The sequence below is a fragment of the Limanda limanda genome, chromosome 14 (genome assembly GCF_963576545.1).
Source record: "Limanda limanda chromosome 14, fLimLim1.1, whole genome shotgun sequence".
In the NCBI taxonomy this organism is placed as follows: Eukaryota; Metazoa; Chordata; class Actinopteri; order Pleuronectiformes; family Pleuronectidae; genus Limanda; species Limanda limanda.
The window spans coordinates 8210028-8236219 of NC_083649.1; the positions used below are offsets into that span (position 1 = coordinate 8210028).

A 26192-nucleotide genomic window follows, 5' to 3' on the forward strand; every position below is an offset into this window, starting at 1 on the left:
AAACACCATAGGACAACGAAATATTAAAATTACTTTATTACAGATGATTCTTTATCCAGTAGCCCTCTTCCAACAAAAAATAGTAATTACAAACAAAATATTACATTTATCCCCTAAACTTTGTTTCTGAATTTCTTTTATACATTTTAAATCACTTTATCATCTGTGAGGAATAGCTTTTCTCTTCTGCTATGCAACATTCAGCTTTTTGCACAATCTATACAGTTTAATACAGTTTAATACAGGTCTCAGGACCAGGGAGAATAAAACAGCAAGATCCACCAAATGACGGGAGAGATAAAAGAAATACTGATCAACAGACTGTACAGAAATGACCCTGCCTCCCGCCTACTCTCAGCCAATGGCAGCCGTCCCTCAGCACACTGAGGGGGGGTGGGGGATCACAGTAGACTCTTTAATCTGGTCAATCACTTGTGCAATCAGTGCAACTGATCCAGTTCAGAGTGACCAAGGTCTAAAGCTAGACTCTGCCCCAACTGCCTCCAAAACACACAACTGGGAGTTCTAGTAAACACACGAGAAATCAAAAAATCTGCCACTGGTTTGGCTGCAGACATCGACTGGAAAATAAAATGGTCCATTCTGTTGTTAAAGGAAATAAAATCTCTAAGGAACTGGAAAAATAAAAGTTGGTAAAATGTGTTAGGTACAATGGCATCCTGGCAGAAAAAAGTTTTCATTGCCATTAAAAAAAAAATTGTAAATAGTGAGTTCAGGGAGGTAAGATTTAACAAAAGGCAAATTCTTTTAAGTGCAGTGTGAAAATGCTTTGTGTAAAACCAGAACAGAAGCAGGAACATAGAAGCAGGAACATGTTTCATAAGTCAGTCGCTCAAGTTCAAATAATATCAGTGGATCCCACAACACCTAAGAGTAAGTCTGTAGATATCAAACAACAGATATATTTTCACTGTCTTGTGCAAGAACTTGTCGGGTTGTGGAGGAAACCAAATGTTACAGAACTGAGCAGCTTTTAGGACAATTCTTTATCTCTCTATGTCACTGTGACCTCAACCTAGAAACCATGAAGAATCTAAGTAGACAATCTAATATAGCCCATGCTAAATCAAAGGCTACACCTTACTAGATTTCAAATGATGTGCAAAATTATCCTCATTCAGCATAAAAAATAAAAAAAACGGTTGCCGTTACACTCGAGTCAATCTGACCAAGAGTCCTGTTGTTGTCATTCACAACAGAACATCTGTAACAAGTCTCAGAACTCGTGGCTGCAAGTAAGACAGTGAAAACCCAGCGGCTGTAAAACACTTAAAAACCGCTGGTCGAAAACCACATCAGTGTGTCCGCATCACAAGTTCAATTGTCTTTGATTTGTCAATCAGGATTTCCATATTTTCAAATTCAAAATATACAATATTAACAGGTTTCCTGTACATTCCACCTCTGAAGATAATAATAATCTCTGCATTTCACAATAAGACTGCCACCGTTATCTCCATTTCTCTATAATCCTTTTTTTTTTTTTACAGATTTATATCATACATATATTTTTTTCTTCTTTTCTTTCACTTGAAGAGCTCTTCTCAAAGACAGGAGCGGGGGGGTTGAAGACCACGATAGGCTCAGGGGGGGAGGAAACAGAGGAGGAGGGAAGCAGGGAGACCGGTGGTCAGAGGCTGACGTCGCGGCCACCGGGGGTGAGACCGAGCGGGGGGTCACACCGGGGGAAGTTGCAGGGTCATGGCAGCGGAGAACCCAGCGTCACCACCCACGCTCCCACGGACACATTCAGCAGTCACCAACCAGCAGAGCGCCAGCGACGCTCCCCCGTGCATTCAGTGTTCATTCCTCTCAATTTGACCCCTTTTTAAAAAGTCAGAAACTGCACACTGGGGCATATTTCAGACAGATGTGAGTTGCACAGAAACAAATAATTGTTTGAGCGTGTTTGTTTATTTACGACCAACACAGCTATGTGCACCATTTATTTTCACTTAAATGTCCCAATACCACTTTCACAAAATGTGACCCTGTACATGCATTCATCAGTAAAGAGTGCAAAGGGACATAACTGGTGGTCTGGGGAATACAGAATTTAAAAAAAAAGTATATTTCAAGTGAATTTGTGTGTGAAAATGTGTCAGATTAATAATATCTGTGGGTAACGGCCTGTGCCGAAGTGCAAGTCATTGTAAAGTCACGACACCTGGTGGTGAAGCTCTACTTGAGGTAGGCAAACAGGCATCGTTCACTTTAAAGAACTTCATAGAGCATCGATAAGACGGCGCCAAATTGGAGCAGGAAATTACGGCATTGAAGTGAAGAGTGAATGCACGGGTTTGAATCTATGCAGGTAGAGGTTGTGTGCTGCTGAAAAGCCATCCTGTCATGACGGCTGTGTAAGGCTGTAGTATCCCTCAGACTGTGTGAGTGGAGGGCAGAGGCCTGTGGAAACCCAAGAGTCGAACCCATAAGGCAGAGCACGAGCACAGGGAGTGAGTGCTTCTCTCCTGCAGTCCAGCTGAAGATGCATCTGTTTGGCCTCATAGTCTGAACTGAACCTCAACTGAAATCTCATTAAAAACTTCACAATACGTTGGCATGAGTAATGAGTAGTTACCATAACGATATCTGACTCTGTACCTTTGGCATCTTCGCAGCCCTGCTGGTAAACAACTCCCCACCCAAGGGTGTTCAACCCAGGAGATATTCAGGACTGGGTGTATGTGATTTTTCATCTTAATGAATCAGGTTACATTTCCACTCGGGTGGTAGATCCCATCCTCAGCTACATCACTGCACTGATACCCACTTACATCAATCTCTGTTCTGCTCTTTCCATCTCCCTTCTAGACCTTTGCAACATGCTCTGAAACTCTTTAATCTACGTCCCCTCCTGCCTTCTCAACAGTACGTGAGTAATAATCTCATAAAACTTTCTCTTATAACGATTTCTGTGCTTTAATCTTGAGCCGGTGGCTTGAAGTAAAAAATATTTAAATGTTATTAAAAAAAATTGCACACATCAAATGCTAATTTCCCCCTGATTTGCTACCACAAAACAGCATATAAAACAGCAAACTGCAAACAAACTTCTCCTGATGAACTCCTGCTAGATAATCTGAACTCTACTTCGAGTCTATGGCAACAGAGACTAACATTGCAAATATAAAAACACATTAAATAGCACGGTAGGCTACAGTAAAACACTATTGCACTGTGGGATACTGTCTATGGCCTTCAGCCATCTTGGATTCATCTCGAGACTGTTGGGTTTCCACAGACCGCTGCTGGTAGCAGTGCACTGGTGAAAGAGAAGTGGTGATGGGAGCAACTGGGTGGAAGTAAACCCAGTGTCAGTACTGTGCAGTACGAGTCGGACGTACAGTGGGAAACAAGTGTATGAGAAGCATGTGTGGAGTTCTGTCTGTGTACAGTGTTACTTCGGTGTGTCAACGTTAAGACAATGACTGTTTCTCTTTTGTTTGTGTGTGTGTGCTTGTGTGTTCGTGTTGCCTAGGTGTATGACAGATGGGATCCGTTGGAGATCTGAGAGGTGATGCTGGCGCTCCTGCTCATGCCCTGTTCATTCCTTCCCCCTGATGACGTCCTCCTCGTAGCCTGCGGGCTGTTCCTCACCCCTCCCGCACCGCCTCCACTCCCCCTCTGACTCCCTCCTCCAGGGTGATGGAGGCTCCAGGGCGGCGGACCCCCAGCTAGCATGGGGTGACCCCAGGGCTGCTGAGAGCTGGAGCTCCCCTGGTGGTGATGACTATGGTGGCCCCCTCCTCCACCTCCTGCAGGCCAGTGGCTTCCCCCCTGAGCCCCCTGGCCTCCTCCCCCTCCGCCCCCCCAGCCTCCCTGGGGATCAGAAGCCAGGTTAGTGAGCACCATGTTGCTAAAGCCCAGACGCATGGACTCAGAGTCAAAAGCCTCGATCTCTCGGGCCTGTCGCTCCAGCAGTGAGCGGATCCGCTCCAGGCGTTCGTTCTGTAGGGCGAGCATTTCCTCCTCAATCTGTGGAGAGAAACAAATAATATCAGCTTGATTTCATAACTTAACAACTCACATTGAAAGTGAATGAGAAAGGGAGTCAAGCCAATCGCCTTTTAGCAGGTTTAACCACGTTTAAAAACCTGCATGTACCTGCAAATTTTGGTGTAAGATTTAAGTAAGGACAGTATGTGAATGTCAACATTAGATTTGTGCGATAACCAACATGACGACACAGTGTCCGTCCAGGCTCTTTCTTACTTTCTGCTCCAGCAGAGCCCTCCGCAGAGACACCCTCTGCTCCAGCTCCCTCTTCTCCTTGTCGTGCTGAGCGTCCGTCTGCATCTTGATCTTGCTCTGGTATGCGTTGAGAAGCTCCAGCTCCTGCTGCAGCTGCATCCTCAGAACCTGACACTCCCCCTCTTGAGCTTCATCTAACCGCAGCTGAGGGCCGGGAAACAAAAGACACAGAGAGAAAGAAACTGAATCTTTCTCTGTGAGCACGTGTATTTGGCCAGCGTCAATGAAATATACTTTTTTAAGGAACAGAGATCCGAAATTAGAGTATAACTAATTTTCATCCCTCAAAATTGACAATGAAATGTAATCATGCATCAAAAAAATAACCATGTACTCATATTCATTGGTATCCATGTGTGTTAAATTATACATTATAAATAATGACCAAAAACAACAACAACATGTTGCATGTCCAATTCAATTCATATTTAGATTCTTCTTTCCTGAGATTAAAAGATAACATTGGACTCTTTTTATCAATGCAAACTCCCAATGGCAGCTTTGAGTGAAGACAAATCAGACATTGATTTGTTTGGTGACAGTAATGAAACATTTCCATCTTTGTTTCATGAGCCTGTTAGAGTTTCTCTTCAGATACTCACAGCCTGCGTGGAGAGCATCTCATTGATGGAGTGGTCGTACTGCTCTGCCAGGATGGCCAGCTTCCTGGTCTGCTCCTCCTTCAGCCTCTTCAGCACGGCCTTGTGTTCAGACTTGGGCGTGCTCTCCAGCAGATGATTCCTGAGGGCCTTGTACTGCCTGGTCTGGGTTTTACAAGTGTCTTGGAATTGCTTCTTAATCTGAAGCTCCTTAGACTGAGAAAAATAGTGACCGTTAAGTGACGTGTGTGCCTGTGTGTGGTTTGTCAAAGGGTCTGTTTCAAAGTGTTTTTTGTACCTTGAGGCTCTTGGGCTGCTGTCGGACCTCCATGACATGTTTCCGCCTCAACTCCCTCTCCCTCCTCTTGTTGTATTCCAGCTGGTTTGTGAGCTCGGTCTGGTGCTGGGTACGGATCAGATCTGCCCGCGCCTTCTGGATCGTCCCCAGATGCCTGAACTCCAGCTCCTGCATCGACTCGTGATGCCGGAGCAGCATGGCGTGCTCCAGGTCCTTCTGTGTCTGCCGTTTGTTCAGCTCCTGGAAAAAATGAGAGAAATTCAGGGTGGAAGTGATACAAGAGCAGGTGATGCTCTGTAGTTGTCTCTGCATGTTGAAGTACCTCTCTGGCCAGATCCTGCTCCACATTGTGTCTGGCGATGAGGACCCTGCGTTTGAACCGACGACACTCCAGCTCCAGGTACTGCCTCTGTCTCCTCAGCAAGTTGGCCTCCTCCTCCGCCTGGAAGTGGACACGTGGTCACATGACTATAATGTACAGTATATCTCACAATTCGACGGAAATGGAGACAAGAAAACTTGGCAAGTGAAGTTTTGGGGGACAAACGAGCCAAGCAGGGTCAAACCTAGGTAGTAATTAGATGAGAGGTACATTTAGTTAATGTTGGAGATTCAACTAATGGTGCAAAGATCCATTGCCAGGTTTGAGGAAAATTATAACCTGATCTTGGAAATGTACGTAAAGTCTGAGAAATCCTCACCTGGAAGTGCTGGATGTTCTCTTTCTGCTTGGAGAGCCACTCCTGCTTCTCTTTCTTTGGAGTCGACTGGTTCTCACTCAGTTCCTGCCACACAAGTGATACTTTGTTTTCTTTCAGTGTCTCAGGGGGTCATCACTATCGGGTTTAATATCAACATTTAGCAATTCAAGAATGGTGTTAACTGACTGGATGAAACTCAAAACTTTTATTTCATGGAAACTGGCTTTGTGAGACACAGAGAAACTTTCAGGAAATATCGGTCTTGAGTCATTAAGGTGAAGAACCAAACTGGCTTCTGAGATAATGAAGTGTCTTTGAAAGAACAAGATATCTGGTGAAATCCCCCTGGCCCCAAAAAAAGACTTACTCCGATGAGTATTTTTTGCATATATATTTCTGTATGTGCGTGTGTGTGTGTATGTGTATGTTACCTCTTTGAGCTGCTCCTTGCGTAGTTTATATTCTCGTTTCTGAGACTCCAGAAAGCTGCTGAGCTCTTTCTTCTGCTGCACCTGGATGTGCTGCTGGAACTTCTTCTCATCATTGGAAAATGTCTTCAGCTAAACCAAACATGGACAATGAGTAAGAAAGAAAATACACTCTTTTAAATTTTTAGATTAAAATTTTGTGTGTGTGGGTAATTTGCTGACATCTTTCTCGAGGGCTGCCTGGTGTTTTTTGAGCAGCTTCTCCATCTCTTGGCTGAAGTTGCTCCTCTGACTCTCCAGCTCTTTGTCCAGCCTCAGACGGTGCTCATCCATCTCGCCCTTCAGCTTGTTCTCCAGACCCATCAGGTGCTTCTGATGTTGCCGTCTCATTCGTTTGTATCCTGACATCTGCTCCCGAAGCTCAGAGTCCTGCTCGTGTTCCTGCATCTCTCGAGTCACCTACAAGATACACGCCAGAGAGAATCAGTGAGGTCTGGATTATTTTCAAAGGTGTGTTGGTATAACAGCCATGGTGAAAGAGTAGTGTGTTCTCACAAGTGACGCTGTGCGTATGGTGGCAAAATGCTCTCTGTTGCGGTAGTGCTTCCTTGGGAGCTGAACTGGTGTTGCCTGGGGCTCAGTCGGTTGACTGCTGGTTTCCTGCTCCCCAGAGAAGCTCTCCTCTTCTTCCTGGAGACATGAGGCAGCACTATTAACAATTTAGTCTTTCACAGTAATTAACAGTACACATACCAAAAAAAGAAGCATTGGGAGCATGAGGAAAATCTTGGACAGAGCGAGAGTAAGACAAACAGAAAAGACCAAGGTGCTAGAGAAACATCACGGCAGTGAAGTGCGATGTCTCACTCTGAATCCATTCACCTGGCTGCTGTAAGAAACTCCCGACTCACCCACTTGATTACACATCAACCCTTTTTTTGCATTCATCCATCCAATATTTATTTAATATAATAAAGAATAATATACACAATTAATCACAGGGATGCTCTAGCAATGTTGTATTGCACTTCCGTAAAGGGATGGGTAGAGACAGATTTCCCTCGACCTTCTCTGAATGGTAAATGCCCAAATCTTTCAAACTTTTGCTCAATTTGTAATGCAGATTTTCAGCTATAAGGACAAGGTCAACAGGAGGGAGTAATTCTCCCAGACTAGACAAAGTGCCCCTTTTTTTGTCATAATTCCTCTCAATAGTTGAGTGTCTGAGTCACTTTACCCACCGGTTTGAGGTGGATGACAGAGCTGTTAGACATGACTGTGTGGTCCCCCTCCATCAGGTCCACCTCGCTGCGGCTGTCCTGAGCCGCTTCATTCAGGCTGTTGACGGAGCTGCTCTGGGAGCTGGCGCTGATGGACATACTGGGGATGGACTGATTACTGCCGACGCTGTTCACTGTTCCTGTTCGACCTCCACCAGGCTCCAGCTCCTGGGACAGAGTGGAAAGAGCACAGAGAGAGAGCGAGAAAGAGAGAGAGAGAGAAAGAAAGTGAAAGAGACGGAGAGGAAAGACGAGAAAGAGACACAGAGAGAAAGAGAGACATGCATACAAACCAATGCATGCCAAATTATTTTCTCTTCATGGTTGTTTTACTGTCCCACACAAATCTTCTTTGTATTCAGGCATCATTATTTTAACATGCAACTCAGACGCACCTCATCTCCATCCTGGGCTTCTGCAGCGGGTCCGTTGTGAGCCTCGTGAAGGAGGATCTTCTTCATCTTACGGTACTGCAGGTTGTCCAGCTCTCGCACGGCATCCTTGGTCCTTTGAATAAGATCCATTAGCACAGAGTCTGGACGTTCACGCTGCAGAAATGCATGCTGCAGAGGAAGGTAGCAGGAAGGAAAAGACGGAACATCATTGAACAGAGAAGTCACAGAAGAAAAAGAAGGATAACAGGAATGAAATTCAAGTTTTTGATACTGAAACTTTGTGTTTAACAGCGTTAATAGGCACGAAAGTTTGTGCACTTGTTGTAACGTGTAATAGATTTTTTTCTTCAGGATGTGTAACATGTAAACGGCAAGAGAGCGAGGTGAAAGAGCTTTTCAGTTTCCAGCGCGTTTGTGACCTCAAACGTCACACGACAGTGAAATAAAAACAGAAAAAGGCTAACTCCTCTACTTGCAATGAGAAAAGAGTCCATTAGTGGGTTTACCAGTGGGTTTACCAGCAGGTTTACTAACGGATGCCCTGCATGTACTTGCTAATTTTGGTGTAAATGAGATACCCAAAGAAAAAAAAGCAGATCATGTCTAATGTCAAAGTTAGTTATTAGGGCCTAAAATATAATTGGAAATCCCATAGCTATTGTAATGATCTGCAGCCCATTAAGAAACATTAACTATGTTTTCCTGTACTTTGTAGTAAAGTAAGGTAAAGTTGGACCAGTAGTTATACTGAAGAAGATCAATTAGAGAATAAGTTAAAACTAGGGCTACGTTGTAGCACTTGCGGGGCCGAGCACCTGCACGTTGAAGCCTGTTGCAGTCGGTGGAGAGAGCGACCGAAGACCAAGCGCACGTCTCCGTGTTGCGCACTGCGGCAAGGATAAACGCTTCACTTCCTGCGTCCGTCACGCAACGTCGATCCTTGCCTGCTTATTGCTCATTACGGTCCACGCTATCAAATAGCACATCACACTGTGAAAATGTTATATAAGTCGAATGATAGTTGTAAAACAAAGCTTACTTCCTGTTGCCAGTAGGTGGCGCCATCAATATTATTACTCACAGACAAAAAGATCTGTTCAAGTAGGCGCTCTGATGTAGCGTGAGCAGTTTTGTGTCAATTGGATAATATTACCATAATGTAATTTTCACACTGATCAGTAGGTGGCGCTACAACACTGAACTAATATTTATACATGGAGCCGTTCAGGTCAGGATTGTGATCATAGGTCATTAGTTTGGAGCCGGTTGGATAATGCAGAGTGGATTAACAAAGTACTTCCTGTTTCATGGCAAATCAGTAGGTGGCGCTATGACACTGAGGAAATATTGACACATAGAGCTGTTCAGGCCTGGACTCTAAATAGGTGACAGAAGTTTGGTAGTGATGGGACAAAGCACAGTGGAGTTATGACAACATCGTGTCCTTGTGTAGATGTCATCAGGCCGGGACTCTTACATGTCTAGTTTGGACTCAGTTGGACCAAATATGTCAGAGATACAGAACCTCGTGTTTTGATGGCGTTTAATCAAACTTTGACGCCACGATCACACGGCCTTAAAACCATATGAATATCTTCAGGGGGGGGGGCTGTTGATACTCACATGTGGTTTGAGTGAGTTAGAACCATGAACATTGAAGTTACAGCAATTTCGTGTTTCACGAAATTGCCATGCCACGGTCACACGGTGTGACAAAAAAATCGATCTCTAAATCAGAGTGTCATCTTGTTGTGATGACACTCATCTGAATTTGAAGTTGATCTGATGAAAGCCCTGGGACCAGTACGTCAAAGTAAAAATGTGGAATATGGCCAAAATGGCCACTACATTCAAAAGGGTGGGCTTCCTGTTTGGTCTAACATATCTATCCAAGAGACTTATTTGTTTGTTATAAAAAGACACATGTCCCTATCGATTTTTGTAGATGTAGGCCAATCGTAGTGCCGGGGCTGCCCTTTAGGGGGCGCTAGTCAGTTATTAAAACCATCTGAATGTCTTCAGGCGGGGGTTGTTAATACACACATGTAGTTTGATGGAAGTTGAACCTCGAAAACCGTAGTTAAAGCAATTTCGCCCTGAAAAAGCCCCAAAATGGATTCCCTCGAAATACAACCGGGCCTCCAACCGCTTGGTGTCGGGTTCTTTCAAACACATTCATGTCAGTGTAATTATAGATTTCTGTCTTTACAAAGTTAGAAGTAAATGTGTGTGATAAAGGAAGGTCAGTGTTTGATTGACAGCTGATCTCTGTGCGGAGCAGAAACGTCACCGCGACGAACTTTGATCAACAAACATGGAGACAAAAGAAGTTAAAGATTTACACACAGAATCTAAATCACTGCTTTTAATTACTCGAGTCTATTTGAGTTTACACAACTCAGCTGTGGATCCAGGATAAAAAACCGTAACTCCAACATAGAGAGGCAAAATGAATGTGGTCTGGACTCTGTGGAGGAGAGTCATGGTGCTAGAGACGCTGTAGAAGGACAGAACACCTGCACTGTGATCCAGGTACACTCCTACTCTGGAGGCCACAGGATATGACGCTAGAGTCATGATCCTGTTGTGTAAAACAAAATTGTGTCTACCATTACAACATAATGACCAAGATTTATCATTGAATCCAAATATACTGTAATTTGGGTCTCCTGCGCCTCTTCTGATATTCTTGTATGTGAGTGATACAATAAACTGATCCTTCCTCCTCCTCCTCCTCACCCTCCTCCTCATCATCCTCCTCATCCTCCCTCCTCCTCCCCCCCACCTCCACCTCCCAGTAGCATCGTCCAGTCAGACTCTCTCTACTCAGGACCTGAGGCCAATAAGTGAATCTGTCTGGGTGATCAGAATAAGACTGATATTCACTCATACATGTTACTTTTCTATTTCCCTCAGATAATAACAGCTCCTTGTTTACTGTGTTTGGATCCATTGTGATTTCCTGTGAATATTTTAAGAAGTCAGCTCTGGTCTTTGGCTCTGGTTATCGCAGTTAAACATCCACTTGAGACACAATCTGTAAAATCTCTGTCTCTGTCTCACTCGGAATGTCCTGTAGTCGACCTCTGACCTGTGACACAGCTGCTGTCACGTCCTCAAAGTTCCTCAGAGGATGGATCCTGATGCTGGATGAGTGTGTAGATCCACTGAGTGGTGACAGTGAGGGGTAGTTGTGTAGAAACTGGTTGTGATCCTTTGTGTCTGAGAGCTGCTTCAGTTCATGGTCTTTCCTCGTCAGCTCTTCAGTGATCTCCATCTCCAGTCTCTCCTGAAGCTCTCTGACTCGACTCACTTCAGTTTCCTGCTGGGATCTGATCTGCTGCTCCACATCAGAGCTTCTTTTCTCCAGCAGATGGATCAGCTCAGTGAAGATCTCCTCACTGTCCTCCACTGCTTTATCAGCAGAGCCATTGACGGCCTCCTCCTCCTGTTGAAGCAGCTTCACGTCTTTCTCTGTGTCCTGGACTCTCTTCCGGATTGTTCGTCTCCTCAGCCTGAGCTCTCTCTGCCTCTTAGTTCTTTCTGCTGCAGCTGACACTGTGTCGTGGTCTTTATGTTCATCCACAGAGCAGAGATAACAGATACACTGCTGATCAGTGCGGCAGAACATCTTCATTACCTCTTTGTGAAGAGAGCAGATGGTCTCCTGGAGCTTCTCTGAGGGCTCCACCAGCTTGTGCTTCTTCAAAAGAGCTGACTGAAGATGAGGCTGGAGGTGTTTTACACAATATGAGGCCAAACAAACCGAACAGGACTTGAGAGCTTTTCGTTTTCTCCCAGTGCAGACATCACAGGCCACATCTTCAGGTCCAGCATAGCAGTGATCAGCAGGAGCAGTTTGGAGTCCAGTCTTCTTCAGCTCCTCCAGTGAATCAGCTAACATGGTGTTTTTCTCCAGGACAGGCCTCGGTGTGAAGGTCTGTCTACACTGAGGGCAGCTGTAGCTTCCTCTCTCCTCCTCTTTGTCCCAGTGGGTGTTAATACAGCTCTTACAGTAGCTGTGTCCACAGACAGTAGTCACCGGATCCTTCAGTAGATCCACACAGATCGAACAGGAGAATCTTTCTCTGTCCAGTTGATTTTCTTGCTGCTCCATTTCAGCTGCTGCCAGAGACTGTAGAACAGCTTCACTTCCTCCGAACAGAAACAGATCTCTGCTGCTCCCTCTCGTTCACTTCCTCTATTTGACAGACTATTACTAACACACTATTGAAAAGAGCAAAAGTCTTACCTCTCCTCAGCAATGTTGTCAAACTGTTTAAAGGCAGCTGCCTATAAACAGTTAGCTTAAAGGCAGCTGCCTTTTAACTATAGTAAATAAAATGGGAAAAAAAACACTCTATGGAACACATAGAGCTGTTCAGGCTTGGACTCTGAACAGAAGTTTGGTGGTGATAGGATAATGCACAGTGGAGTTGTAATAAATCCCTTTTGGCGAATCATTAAAATTTCAAGACACACCACGGTCACACCGTGTAACTTGAATGTTAAAAATTCTCTTTTTACCCTCAATCATGAACTAAAGTTATCTCTCAACATTAATTGTCAAACATCAGTACGTGTTATTTAGTTTCCAACACATTAAAACTGTGTGAACGAAGTCTTTAGCCCTGGGAAAGAAGATTTGGTCCTTGGTCAACCATGGTCTTACACTGCCCTCTAGTGACTTAATATTGCAAGTGCAGCTCAATCGTCTTGATTTGACTCATCAAACTTTGACGCCCCACCACGGTCACACGGTATGACGAAAGTTAAAATTCGAGTAAGTTTAGATCTCCATCTTGTTGTTATGACACTCATATACATCTTAAGTTGATCTGATGAAAGCTCTATGACAAGTGCGTCCAAGTAAAAATGCGGAATATGGACGAAATGGCCACTAAATCCAAAATGGGGGGGCTTCCTGTTGCGTTTTTCATAATGCTCCTTGAGGCTTTTTTGTATGAATAGTCAAGATACATCTTTGTTCCAAATTTGGTGAAGATCGGTTATGTGGTTATGTACCTAGGGGCTGCGTTCCAGGTGGCGCTGTTGAGGCATTTTGCCACGCCCATTTCGGAATACTCCAGAATACGTACATTTTCACCACCTTCTAATTTAATGCAAGATTTAAAAGATTTTTGAGCACGTTGAAGCCCTCAAAACCCATTCACTACGCTCAGAATAATCATTACAATTTTAATAGGGCCTCTCACCATTCAGTGCTCGGGCCCTAATAAAAATCCTTACCGATTCAATAGGGCCTCTCACCATTCGGTGCTCGGGCCCTAATAAAAATCCTTACCGATTCAATAGGGCCTCTCACCATTCGGTGCTCGGGCCCTAAAAAGAAGATTGTAAGAGTTTGAATTTTTCAAGCAAAGTCTGTTATTAACTTAACATTTAACAAAGAACGACACTCAGCAGTGCTTACAGTATCCCAAGGACGACTTCCATAAGCAACAGTGAATCTATTAGTGAGCTATGTGACAGCTTCTCAATTACTTAACAGTGGGTGGAGAAGTCGCATCTCTTCAGTGATTACATGTTCTTTCTACAAAACCGAGCCGCGTGTGTGTTTGTCCATGTTTTGGATGTGTGTGAATCTGGAAACAGGGGATTAGTGATTCAAAATAGAAGCTGATGGAGGAGAGAACTGAGTGCAAACATCAGATTTATCACAGGAGGGCCTGTCATCAGGTGTATATGTGGCAGTGCACAGTGCGGGCATGAACTTACACCCAGCATGTCGTCAGAGTGCGGCCGGTCCTGGGGGATTTTCTGAAGGCAAGAATCGATAAAGTTTCTGAAGTAATCCGTCCTGCAACAAAGACGACAGGAGAGAGGGTCAAAACACAACAAGACGCTGACACCGACCGTCCTAACAAAAGTCATCACAAAAGGTTCAGGTGCAAAACATACAACGTAAATACAATACAGCCCAATTTAAAACTAAAGCAAAGCATTTTATGGCATGTTTGTAATTTTTGATTATTTAATTTAATTATATCACATTTCATTTGTTATCTTTGCTCATCATTTTTCATTGCCCACAAATTAAAGGATCAACCCAGAGTTTTTGTACAATCAGTAGTACATCATGTTGTCTTAGAACTTAAATAGAAACAAAAATATTTTCACAGGTAATGCAAGTCCTTAAGTAAGCAGTCCAAATCATTTCACATCCTGCTATTTATTTACATTGTGTGTTTGTGGCAACTTACCATTCACTAGACATTAGTGTGGGACTCTCATTCTGCGCTATGTGGTATAAGGCACTCATTGCATTCATGTTAAACAAGGGAGGCTTCCTCTCCGCTGGAACAGAAAACACAAAGTCAGGACTTATCTCTTCTTATTAAATCAACAGTATGACAACCAGAGAGGCATATAGGCTCTTTGTATACAAATCATTTCACCACTGATAAAAAACTGTGTGTTTAAAAAGAATGGAAGGGCTATATTTTATATTATTTTACATTTAATATTCTATAATATACTGCAGTTTCATCCTTAATTATAAAATAAACACAAACATACACTGTTACCCACCTAATTCTATACAGGTGATCCCCAAGGACCAAACATCCACCTTCCCATCATACTGGCCCTCATCCATGGCCAGAATCACCTCAGGGGCCATCCTGGAAGAAGAAGTGGGGCAGAAGGATAAAGTTGTGGAAAAAAGGGAAAGCTTAATTTACTATAATCGTCCAAAGTTCATCAGCAGCATAAATAAGATTTTAAAAAGCAGGTCCTCCCTCCTGAAGACGATATCTCTATCCTGAGCAAAGCCTTCAAACACTACAGCAGGCTGCTCTTTACTTGTGTGCGAGTATGCAAATAGAGGTAAATACCATTTAAAGTGAAATGCATTTCAATAATCAATACTTCTTTAAGCAGACTGTCAATCCCAGACTGCTTCTGGAGTCAACATTTTACACATTCACTTACCAATACGGCGTTCCCACAAAGGAGTTGGCAGGCGAGGCGATGGAGGCAGAGCCAAAGTCGGCCAGTTTGACCAGCCCCGGCTCAGTCAGCAGGATGTTACCTGCCTTCACGTCCCTGAGAGACAGAGAAAAAAGAAGAAACGCATTCTGATGATGGGGTGTGTGGGGGGGATATGTTGTTTACAGACAGTTCTGCAAAGATTTTAAAAACTGCCTCACCTGTGGATCATATTATGGGAATGAAGGTAGGCCAGCCCCTGCAGAGCACCATGTGTAATGGCAGCGATCTCTACTTCTTGTAGAGGCTTTTTATGAACTGTAGGAGGAAAAAAAGATTTGGAACGCCAGCTGATGAAGACACATCAAAGACTACTTTCTTTTCTGTCAGCTCAAAAAGACAAAGACAGATCAAAACCTCATCTCTTGGGAAAAACTGAACCACAGAACACCTACTCACCTTCTAACAGATCAGAGGCTGAGCCGAGACAATACTCCATCACCAGCTGGAGACGACAGATGAGGTTGTGAATAACAGCGAATAGACAAATACAAACCTGTATATTTGAACGAGATGATGTTTCAATCCTGTGCATGAAGTCAGGTGACTTACCCATGCTGTGTGCTCACGGAGGTAACATCCTTTGTACTCTATACTATTGGGGTGCCGGATCCTCTGGAGAAACTTCACCTCCTTTATTATGTCCTGCCATTTCTGTTGGGGAAAGCAGCGACTTCAAAACATGCAATGCCTTGATTCTCATCACAGATTATGTGTAATCTGATATAGCTAATCTGACATCAGCAGCTGTATCTAGGTGAAAGAGAAAGTGAGCGCACAGGAGCGACCTTGTTGTGTGTTTAAAGGATTTTAAATCAGCTTTACAATGATACCCCACTTTAACAGTGTGGTCCAGCAGGTCTTGAAAACACCTTGATGAAGCACAGAAACAGGCAGTTTTTGTTAATCGTTGTCATGTCATTGACGATATCAGCGATCGTTATTGATTGCTTACATTAAGAATTAAAAAATGTATATATCAAAAACTTGTATTGTTCGTTTGTGGTAGAGAAAGTAGAAGACAAAGAGCAGCTGTATTGATCTGAGTTGTATTAAAGTGCACACAAATCAAGGTTTGATACATTTACATTATTCAGCGGAGAATATTTCCTGAAACGTGTAGGAAAGTTTATTGTCAAAGTCTGAACTATCGTAGATTATTAATTACACGTATATATAAATATTATTATCATTCTTGTCTCACCTCTATAGACTGTTTGCCATTGTAGGACATCTTTTTGATGGCCACCACCTCATTAGTGCGAACATCCCGTGCCTGGCAAAAACAAAGAACACTGTTAGGACACATTTTGACCAGAACATAAAGGACATTTTTTCTGTAATCATGGACCGCGGACTCAAACATACAAGTTGTATGTGATTCAGTTGCTTTCTCAAAAGGCCTTGAGCTACTGTTTTAATCAAAGAAAGGTTTACAGTAGCATAATGTGTATTAACTGAACAACACTGACTGAAAGCAGATACTTTTGCTGTATGAGTTGGTGCAAAGATGTAGTTTACGTACAAAGTAGACAGCGCCAAAGCTGCCATGGCCAATCTCTCTGAGGTCTGAGAAAAGCTTCTCTGGGTCTTCTTTGAAGAAAAGATCAGACACCTCGGGATCCTTCAGGCTCCCTGCCCTTACAGAGGCCGGCATCCTGGTCAATGTAGTCCCTTATCGCCCACTGGAAGGGGATGGGACTATCTGGGTGCTGAGCTACGCCAAAGCCGCTGAAGATTCATCTGCAGTAATGGATGGGCCTGTGGAATCAGCACATGGGCGCCTAGATGGACAGAAGGGGTGAGGCGGAGCGGAGGCAGAGAGAGAAAGACAGAGGCGTTAGCAAGGACAAGATAAAACTCTCATGCAAATCGACTGCTCTCCATCCATTCAAATTACAACACAGAGACACAGCACACAAGGTGTAAAACCAAAATGCTTTGATTAGGTGTGCAGCAGTTCTCCAAATCCACAGTTCAGTTCAGACTTCCATTTTTTAGCCACAGTTCATTTCAACTCAATTTCGGTGTTATTACCAACACAGTTGGAAGACAATGAAATAGGTGTGATACAACTGTAAAGCCCTAACTAGAAATAGAGTTATGCATGTGTGATTTAGATGTGTTGTTGTGTTAACTGTGAAATGAAAAATGAATTGTTGAGCTTGACCGGCTGCAGCTGCAGCTGGACGGGGTATCATGGCTGTTCTGTTTCACAAAGCCTGGGAAAAAAGGTTTGTACCTTCCTATGTATCTTTAACAATTGTGAAAACACACGGGGGCTAGAGGCCTAATTAAGATATAATACGCCGTACGACACCACACTGGCTGAGGTCACATACAAAGTTACTCCAGAAAGATTAGAGGCTCCACAAGTAAACACAGGCTCTAAAGCCACTGGTTGCAACATCAAATGCTGACCCCAATATAATCCACTAACTGCAGAGTCATCATGAGGGTATCAGTTCAGTTCGCTTCAGCAATTATTGTAGATCTGTAAGTGACTGGAGTACTGGGCAATGCAAATATCCCGGCTCAGAGATTGATTTCATGTCTGGTGCTATGAGGAGGCCGACAGTAATGAGGGGTGAACTGCATCAGAAGATCAATTAAAGGACCCGAGGTCAAATTTGACTGTGTGCTCTAAACTGGACGCATCAATTGTGCCCTTGTTAATTCATGTAATGTGCATGTAAGATTAATACTGTGCTTTAATGCTGAGTGTGTGTGAAAGCATATTGTATAATCTGCATCTATACAGCAAATTATTTGAGTGTGTGGGTGTATTTCAGAATTTCATCACAAAAACAAAACTGGCTTATATAATGTCCCATGCATATAAGCAGTATCTGTCCTACATACATCCTGTATTGTACAGGTAGAGGCTCAGCTATGCTCAAAGTTTGACGTACGGAAACGACTTCTGTCAGTGCTTTGCTTTCATTTCGTCCGTATTTGTGCTTGTCTAATGAAAGCTTACGGATATGGACGATACAGAGCAGTGCCACCAGGAGCCATGGGAGCAGTGCCACCAATAGTTAAGGCGAGATGGCCATAGGACAGGAGGGAGAAATCTCAACAATGACAGAACTTTTTGAGGAGACTTTGCAAGTAGGAATGAAACTACAGGCATTTACAACGTGGCCACTTTTGCATCTTGCTCCCTTTCTAATGAGGAACATTATCACAACAGCGCCATTGTCGTGTTTGTTGTCAGAAACTCTTGACTGATTTATTGCTCAACAACCATGACAACGTAAGCAGCAAATGGACGTACGCGGGCAGTGATGGTTACACATCTCTTTTGGTACATAAAGGCAGCATAAATGAGGTTTAACACTTCCCTGGTGCATATATAGTTTGTGTACATTTTCTGAATCAGCTTTTCACAGTAAAATGCAGAAAAAAGCTGGAGGTTGAAAAGGTTTAGACAGCCCTGAGTAACTTGACGAAAGTAAATACAAACCCGCAGCAAGGAGACATTTAAGAATGAGCATTTCTTCAAATGTTAATACACTTCTACTTTTTTTCCCATGAACTTAAAAAAAATGCCAACTGTTTAGCATGTGGGGGGAATATTATGATTGTGTGGCAGCCAGTGGAACATTGCCACGAGATCTGAAGTTCAATCAAAAAACTGCCAATTAAAGAATCACTCCGCCCTGTTTTAACCTCATCTCCATGTTTTGTCTTCAGCCAACATGATACGAAGCACAACCCTTTCCATACCCAGATACCACAGGGATATCATTACAGACATGCTCAGAGGGGAAACTGCTACTTTCCTCCTTTCAGCTTATCTTTGTGTTGGCAGCACGGTGAACGGAACCTATGGTTATCAGCACAGGCCGGCCGCCTGCGGCACCGCTACCACACAGGCTGGCTTAATGTCACAAGGTTCGTCCTGGTGAAAACGCGGTCCAGCTGACTAGGAATAAAACAAGCATGAAAGTCTTATGATAAAACACAAAGCCCCCAAGGACAACACATACCCGGGAACAAACAGAAGTAACCACAGTCTTTTTATGTTGGATACTAGTGAACAGAGATTCATTCAGATTTTGTATGAATTTGTTCTTATACGTGCAGAACTACAAGCTAAGCATTATAAGACCTTCAAAACTTTCATTTTTAAAAGGCTATAGGAAGCTTTCAGCAACCGAGCCAGGTTAAACACTGAATATTCAGGTGAGGGGTCTTTCTGCGATGAAAAAAATCTGTGTACAGAAACAAATCACACATAAAATATTCCAACTGAAAATCAAAGCAATGAACTGCATTCCTTCAGATTAGAATAACTGCTTCTAAAAGTTCAAATTTATTCGAGCTATAAGATAAATTGTTAATAGAGGAATTTGACGGACCCCTCTGTGCCTGTAAATGTGCGTCAGTGTGAGAGACTTGAGTTGAAATAATTTGTGTGATGTTTGTGTGAAGAGCAGAAATGCTCACAAGTAACACACCCAAATCAGCAGAATAACAGAAAAAAACATGTTCCAACATATTCTCTGTCGTCTTGAAGCTCTCTGAACTGTAAAGATGTTTTCTATCTACCATGTGATAATAATACTTCCTCATAAACACTCCGGATTCAGGCCGGATTCAGGCCGGATTCAGCACACACTGATTATGAGTGCACAATCACAAGGTAGGTTACAAACAGCAAACTATTATTTACAAGCTTAACCTTGCTCCCAACAGGCTCAAGGCTCCGGCTACACCTGAGAGCAACAAATGCTTTGTCATATTTTAGATTTGACTGATGTACTTGAGCACAGATTTTTCTGTCATCTGTCAAAAGTTTGACCATCTTTTGCTTTACACATACAGCACAAGTTTAGTTTTACTCACGAGTTTTACTGACCGTTCACTGCTCAGAATATACACAAAAAACATTACTGTAAAGTTAAACAAACGTCTTGTCACTTAATTTCTAAACCTGCACTTCATTATTTTACATCAAGAAGAAATATCTACATTCGACTTGGCTTGTGTTGGGCTATTTGTACAGTTACAACAGACTAGATAATACAGTGCAATACAAATGTAATTGGAGTTAATATCCATATTTCTCTGTTTCTCTCCCCCACACACAGACAATCCGAGCACCACACACTTAGTCACAAGACTGAAGCTGGAAGAGACAGACTCGTCCGCAAGACGTGCGTGCGCACGCTTTATCACAAAGAACAGTGTGTTCGAGAAATGCAACCAAAGTTGTTTTGCTTTACTGCTTGAGAAAATGGATTCTCTCTTGATGTATTATGTGAATTGATTTCCTGCGCACAGTAAAAATCACCAAGAAGCCTAATGAAGAGGGAACCAATACACAAAGCTAAGAAGCGAAGGGTGTAACGGAGAGAAAGAAAGAGAGAAATGGAGGGGGATGATAAATAATCTAATACTTTATTGATCCCCACAGTGAAACTCTCTCAGCTGCACAGCACAGGGTCATCTACAGAGGAGCAACCCTGGAGCAATTCTTCCATCTGCCGCTTTATCAAAAGAGAAAGAGAGAATTTCTGCTAATTAAAACCTAGAGAACCAACCACCCGTTCATCCTTTATATTGTTTTTTTTTTCCATTTCTGCTGTTTACAATGAATAACATACTGCAAATACAGTTTTATCATCAGCTTTTATCAGACAACAATGCAACACTTTTGGATTTAACTGCGGATTGTGTTAGTTCAGCTGTTTGCGTTTGCATTGATCACTTCCAACACTGAGTTAAACAGAAGCCTACTATTAGAAATGTTATCATTCCTCCAAAAACCGCTAAGATCTGCCGACCACCAAAATAAACAGATTGTCAGATTGATTTAAGCCCCACACATACATGGTACACCTCTGTAGTTAGCTGTTGTTATTTTGGTGATGACAAAGAGTGAAAGCCGTCGGATGGATTTGTTGCACCTGTTAGTTGTTGCAGGATAGTTTACAATGTTGTGATTCTTTTAGATACATGGAGTTCACTTCAGTAGAGCTTCAACTTTAAATGTCACTCTGAGACGAAACCTCATCAACAACGATATACTAAACCGCTTTAAACTGTTTTTATAGAACTGTGGGAACTCAGTTTTGATATTAATTTATACACACACACACACGCACACATATACTTTCATGCATATAGTTTCAAAATGTCCTTCAGACAGATGCTAAATGCTGTATTGCTAAATAATTTAAGTAGGAATGCACTTAGCTGACACATCTTATTAAATGATCCTGTATCAGCCAGATGTAACTGGTCCACATGAAATCCTTCTCTTTCACTTAGTTACAACATTTTAACAATGACTCTTTATAACAAATATTTAGTTAAAATGCTCACATGCCAAAAAGAAGAATCTCCTCTTACATGTACCGTAATGTTCCCTCATCAGGTTCAGGGAGGTGTTCAGATTTTAAACTGACAGAGAAAAGCACTGGACTAGTAAACGATCTGTGTTTGAATCAGACAGATTTTAGGCATTAGATTCATTCAAGGCAGTGAAAAATGGGTTAGGTGTTCAGAAACAATGCTAATTTGTGACCTACATTTGCGCTTTTGTTCAAATAGCTTACGCGCTGTGTGTGGATGGAGATAGAAGATGGAGGGTGGGGTGCTCATGCTCCTGCTTCCCAGACTGATTACGGATTGTGGCTTTCACTGAGTGGAGGAAGTGAAAGCTCTCTGGCTGCCCAATGTCAACAACAACGCATCCCGACTTGTAGTGCTACAGAGATGATGTGAGCAGAGTGACCAAGCACTAAGAGGATTTGATCCATCCCGTTCCTCTCTCCGAGCTCCACTTACACTTTGTTTTTATCCGTGTTGGGATAAATGTGACCAGCATCGACAGAATAGTTTCTTCTGAAGGAGAATCACTTGGGTAAAAAGACAATTTCCTTTCACGACATGACAAACAAAAGAATCCAAACAGTCATCTCTGAGTTTAGCACTACTGGACTTCACACTGAATCTTATTGACGGCTTAAATCTTGAACTCTTCTCCACAAATGTGTAATCTGATGAAGATTGAGTGATTGAAAAGTTCCGTCCATATCTAAAAAAACTTAAAAATTTTAATTGTTTAAACAGTGTGCGTCATCTCTCCATCACCTGAAATACATTTTGGACCCTAACCCTATCCTCTGCCTTTTCGTTCTTATTTGTAGTCTGACTCGTCAAATATGCCACGGGTTTCCAATTGTCCAGCAGCCAAACTTTAATATTCCAAACTGCTATGTCACTGCTGTCTGTCAGGTTGGTCAACACAGTGAACACATAAGGATCAATGTCACTTTATAAGCCCTGTGGTTTGTCAGCTAAAAATTCAGTTGTGGTGGCGATGGTGGATGATATCGTGGAACCGGGTCTTGTTCTGCAGAGGCTGACAGTTCCTGACTGACTTGGATCTAGACTTAAGCAAACAGGGAAGGCTGTGCTCCAGTGTCTTATCCATTTTTCCTTGGAGACACTTCAAACCATTATGCAGCGTGACCATATTCAGCACCCCCTGATATAACACTGACACACACAAAAAAACCTCACAACTTTGCAAAGGCTTCTCCTGCATAGGGACGTTCACGTGCAGAGGCAGCTATGCAACTCTACTCATCGGCCAACAGCCAGACTTTGAAAGTAAACAAGGGGAGATGATCCTTCTTGTGTTCTGACAGAAAAACAAATGTCAGAGGAGCACAGGTTACACAGAAGAACACGAGGAGGCAGGGATGGGCATCTGAGCGGAGATCCGTGATGAGATGAGGACAAGTTGTCCCTGCTTTTCAGCTGAGGTGCACGGACAGCCTGTTCATTAGGGTGCAAAGACAACAACTAAGACATCTGGGTTGCTCACACTGCAGCTAGTATAGGTGGCACATGAAATACAAAACCCTATCCATGTGTGTGTGTGTTTACATCGGCCATGAAGCCACGGCGCACCAGAGTGGCTTCACCAACCCGGAGGTGCTGGGTTCGATCCCCGTGTCGACGACCCACTGTAATGCACACAATCGTGGTCCTAGACAATCCCAGCAGGAGAGGAGCTGGTGGAGCGATGGGCAGCGTTACGCAATGTCAACAGTGAGGACGGGAGGAATGCAACTCACGTCAGTGCACAACAACAACAGCGGCCGATGCATGCGACCTCTGCACGGATCCCTCGATGCTGAGTGTCGGTCTCATGGAGGAGAAGCTGCCTGTCAACACGGGGCCACAACGTGTGCGAGCCCCAGACACACAACATGTCACCTCCCGTCCACCCAATGCAGACGTGGTGCTGCTGGTAACTGAGAAAACTTCCTAGAATAAAAACCTGACAGCTTCCACTTTACGTACAACAACACAAACGAGGGAGTGGCACCGCTCACTACTATAATAGCATAAATCTGATTAGCAAGCTAACCTGGCTAGCTAGCTAACGCTGCTCCAGGTAAAACAGTCTGTTCGCATTGTTTACAAGAAACCGAACCAGCGACCACCTGGCTCGCTAGCCCCCCTGCTACATCCCCTGCTCGTGTTTTACACTGACATGCAACACAACACACCTCCGTGATGACCAGGATGTGACAGAAGTGGCACAGACAGACACACAACAAATCTGACAATGTGACACACCACACACAAGTTGTGACAGCAGCTGTCAGGTGAGCTGGCGAGTGGAAACCGACCTGGCGAGCTAGCTAGCTTCCCCGGCTAACCTGCGGAGCTTAACCGCAGAACACACGTTAACACGTCCCAACGGCTGGGTTAGCATGAAGCTACAGTGGGAGAGCTACTCACCTCGGCCGGGAATGAGTCCTCACGGGTCGGGGAGGAGAGGGGTGTGGGCGGCTGGTTGCTCCGGTCGACGCCAAAAAAAAAAAAATCACAGACGAGGCGACGCAGTCCAGAGGAATCGAAGCGGGCTAGCTTACACGTTAGCAGCCGCTAATTTGCTAATCTAACAACACAGTCGCTTTAGCAACAGCTGATTTTGTCATTTATAGTAGCGGGTGGCAATAACAATTCAAAACAATGCTAGCTAGCCGGGCTAACGACTGTCAGTTGTCTGCCGCTGTCACAACGGGCTAGCAGACGAGCTAAGCAAGGGATACTGGCCAACTAGCTAGCTGCTAATGTTAGGCGTTAGCTAGCAAACTTTCTCCCCTCTCGACAGACAGTCCCCTTAATAAAAATGGCGGCCGGTGGAGAATCGCCTCCCTGGCACCGTGCGGGAACCCGAGGAGCGGAAGAGCCGACAGACCCGGAGGAGAGAGGAGAGAGGGAGAGAGGGAGAACACGTGTGACAGGTCCGGGGGAGAGTGTTGTTGATGCTGTGCCGCTGAGCCCCCTCCGCTCGCTGTCTAATCTGTGAGTCTGCTCCTGCTGCTGCTGCACAAGCCAGCACCTGCAAGCATGTGCTGAGGAAGCTGGGAGCCGTGCACACACAATGACTGTAAACACAACATCACAACCGGTCCATTCCTGCAGCAGGGGACAACCATCCTTTCCCCCAGAGTGTGTGTGTGTGTGTTTGGCCTTCTTGCACACTTTTAGTCACTGAGCTCCTAACCTGATTAACAGTTCCAGTCCTGATCTGGCTTCCTCTATAAATAACCAGTCGTTCACTCATAGTCAGTGTTAAAGACAGTTTTGTGCACCATCAAAGAGCAGCTGTGGATTTTCTCAAGATGTCAGAAAAGAACCAAGACACACACACACACACACACACACACACTGGTATTGTGAGAACATCAGAAGACCGTAATTCCTTCTAGTAAAACACACTAGAACAGACCAAACAAGTCTAGATGATTTGTACAAGAATGTAATATGAATGAAACTTCTGCAACACCACCTCACGGTCCATGATCTTGCTCCAGTTATATAATATCAAGTGCAGTTTGTGCAGATGCCAGATGATCAGTTCAATATGGGCTTGATGCCTGGCAGTTTCTACAAGTGCACCGAGGTATACACACATTTCTTCCAGTGTCACTTTACTTTAAATCTTGTTATGTTGACATAAACAAAAGTGGGCATTTGTGAAACCTGTGTTGACTCCATATTCACATTTAATGTACACGTTCCAGCCTCCACATGCAAAACAACTTAACATCAAGTCGGTGCAAGCGTGACACATCAGAGGAAGATTACACAGTAATCTGCATCGAGAGAAATATAGAATGTGTGCAATGTGCACGGCAGCTGAGAGGTTAAAAGATGGGCATTCCACAACAGGCTGCTAGAGGGACAACCAATCAGCTCGGAGAACAGGGCACAGAGGGCTTTGATTGGTTGCCTGGCAGCACTGTTGTCATGATGATGGGAATCAGGTCCTGTCTGTGTGGTCTGTATCCAAGCGCAGAAGTATACTGAAGCAAATGATATGGATGGATGGGCTGCAGAACTTTCTGTCCCCGACTCTCTCCATCTCTCCATCTCACACACACATACACACGTATATATGGTATAAATACACAAATCCCTCCTGACTTTAATCAGAGACACTGGGGGTTATTCAGACTGGAACGTGTGTTATGTTGTGAGTCTTGCTCTCGTTATCATTGTGAGTTTTTGACAATATATCAGACCTAAGAACAGAATATCAGGACTGAACCAGAGCAGTTGTGTTTCGAGGCTTGTCTAGATTATATCAGTCATTAAACTTTATTTTTATACAGACGTCTCCACAGTCTCTTCAGTATAGTTTGATCTATAGCGTCCTCACGTTTGTCTCCTTCATGAATTTATCAACACATTCCCAACTCCCCAAAGTCATTGCTGCCTCCTTGGTTCAGCCACTTTCACCTGTGTAATCTTCGACTGCCACATGAGGGCATACGTGTAAAGGTTTTGGTTTGAAAGTGTTGTATAGAAGATAAAGATGTATGTATAAAGAAAGATATAGATATGTCCATAATATAGAGTTGTGCTGATACTTAGATAACATTAAGGATGCATTTTATGTTCGGATTATAGTGATAATTTGGATTCTGTCAATTTAGTTTAGTCTTCCTTTCAATGCTATAAAGTGAGTTGTGTATCTTTCATTACAACTAAACTACAGGCTTTCTACACAACAGACATCCTGATATACCACAGATAGAAACCAGAGATTTGTAAATGTATGACAGTTGAAGTAATAATAATAATAATAATGATAGAGGCATTGTTCATGTTTTTGGTAACACCTGTGCCTTTCCTGTTATTGTCAACTGGCCATTTGCACATAAA

General features: G+C 43.5%; 1 protein-coding gene and 1 long non-coding RNA gene across 3 annotated transcripts; one reads left to right on the forward strand and one right to left on the reverse strand.

Annotated features, from left to right (window-relative positions):
• Positions 1–18: 18 nt before the first annotated feature.
• LOC133019450 (serine/threonine-protein kinase TAO1-like) lies at positions 19–24295 on the reverse strand. 2 transcript variants are annotated; one of them, XM_061085938.1, is made up of 21 exons: positions 23757–24295; positions 16513–16771; positions 16192–16263; positions 15540–15641; positions 15387–15432; positions 15149–15245; positions 14931–15044; positions 14529–14620; positions 14201–14294; positions 13716–13797; positions 7977–8144; positions 7543–7749; positions 6857–6991; positions 6524–6760; positions 6305–6433; positions 5874–5957; positions 5495–5614; positions 5173–5412; positions 4878–5090; positions 4237–4419; positions 19–3999 (listed from the first exon to the last, which is right to left on the reverse strand). In XM_061085938.1, exons 2-21 carry the CDS (start codon positions 16642–16644, stop codon positions 3499–3501), a joined length of 3048 nt encoding a protein of 1015 aa, XP_060941921.1. In that variant the 5' UTR covers positions 16645–16771; positions 23757–24295; the 3' UTR covers positions 19–3498. The 2 variants fall into 2 exon arrangements, with proteins under 2 accessions (XP_060941921.1, XP_060941923.1); XM_061085940.1 differs by lacking the exons at positions 13716–13797; positions 14201–14294; positions 14529–14620; ... (5 more) ...; positions 16513–16771; positions 23757–24295 and adding an exon at positions 13227–13247.
• LOC133019453 (uncharacterized) lies at positions 4949–9445 on the forward strand. The gene is made up of 3 exons (XR_009682877.1): positions 4949–6455; positions 6602–6811; positions 7600–9445. It is a non-coding gene; the product is annotated as an uncharacterized LOC133019453 (long non-coding RNA).
• Positions 24296–26192: the final 1897 nt, after the last annotated feature.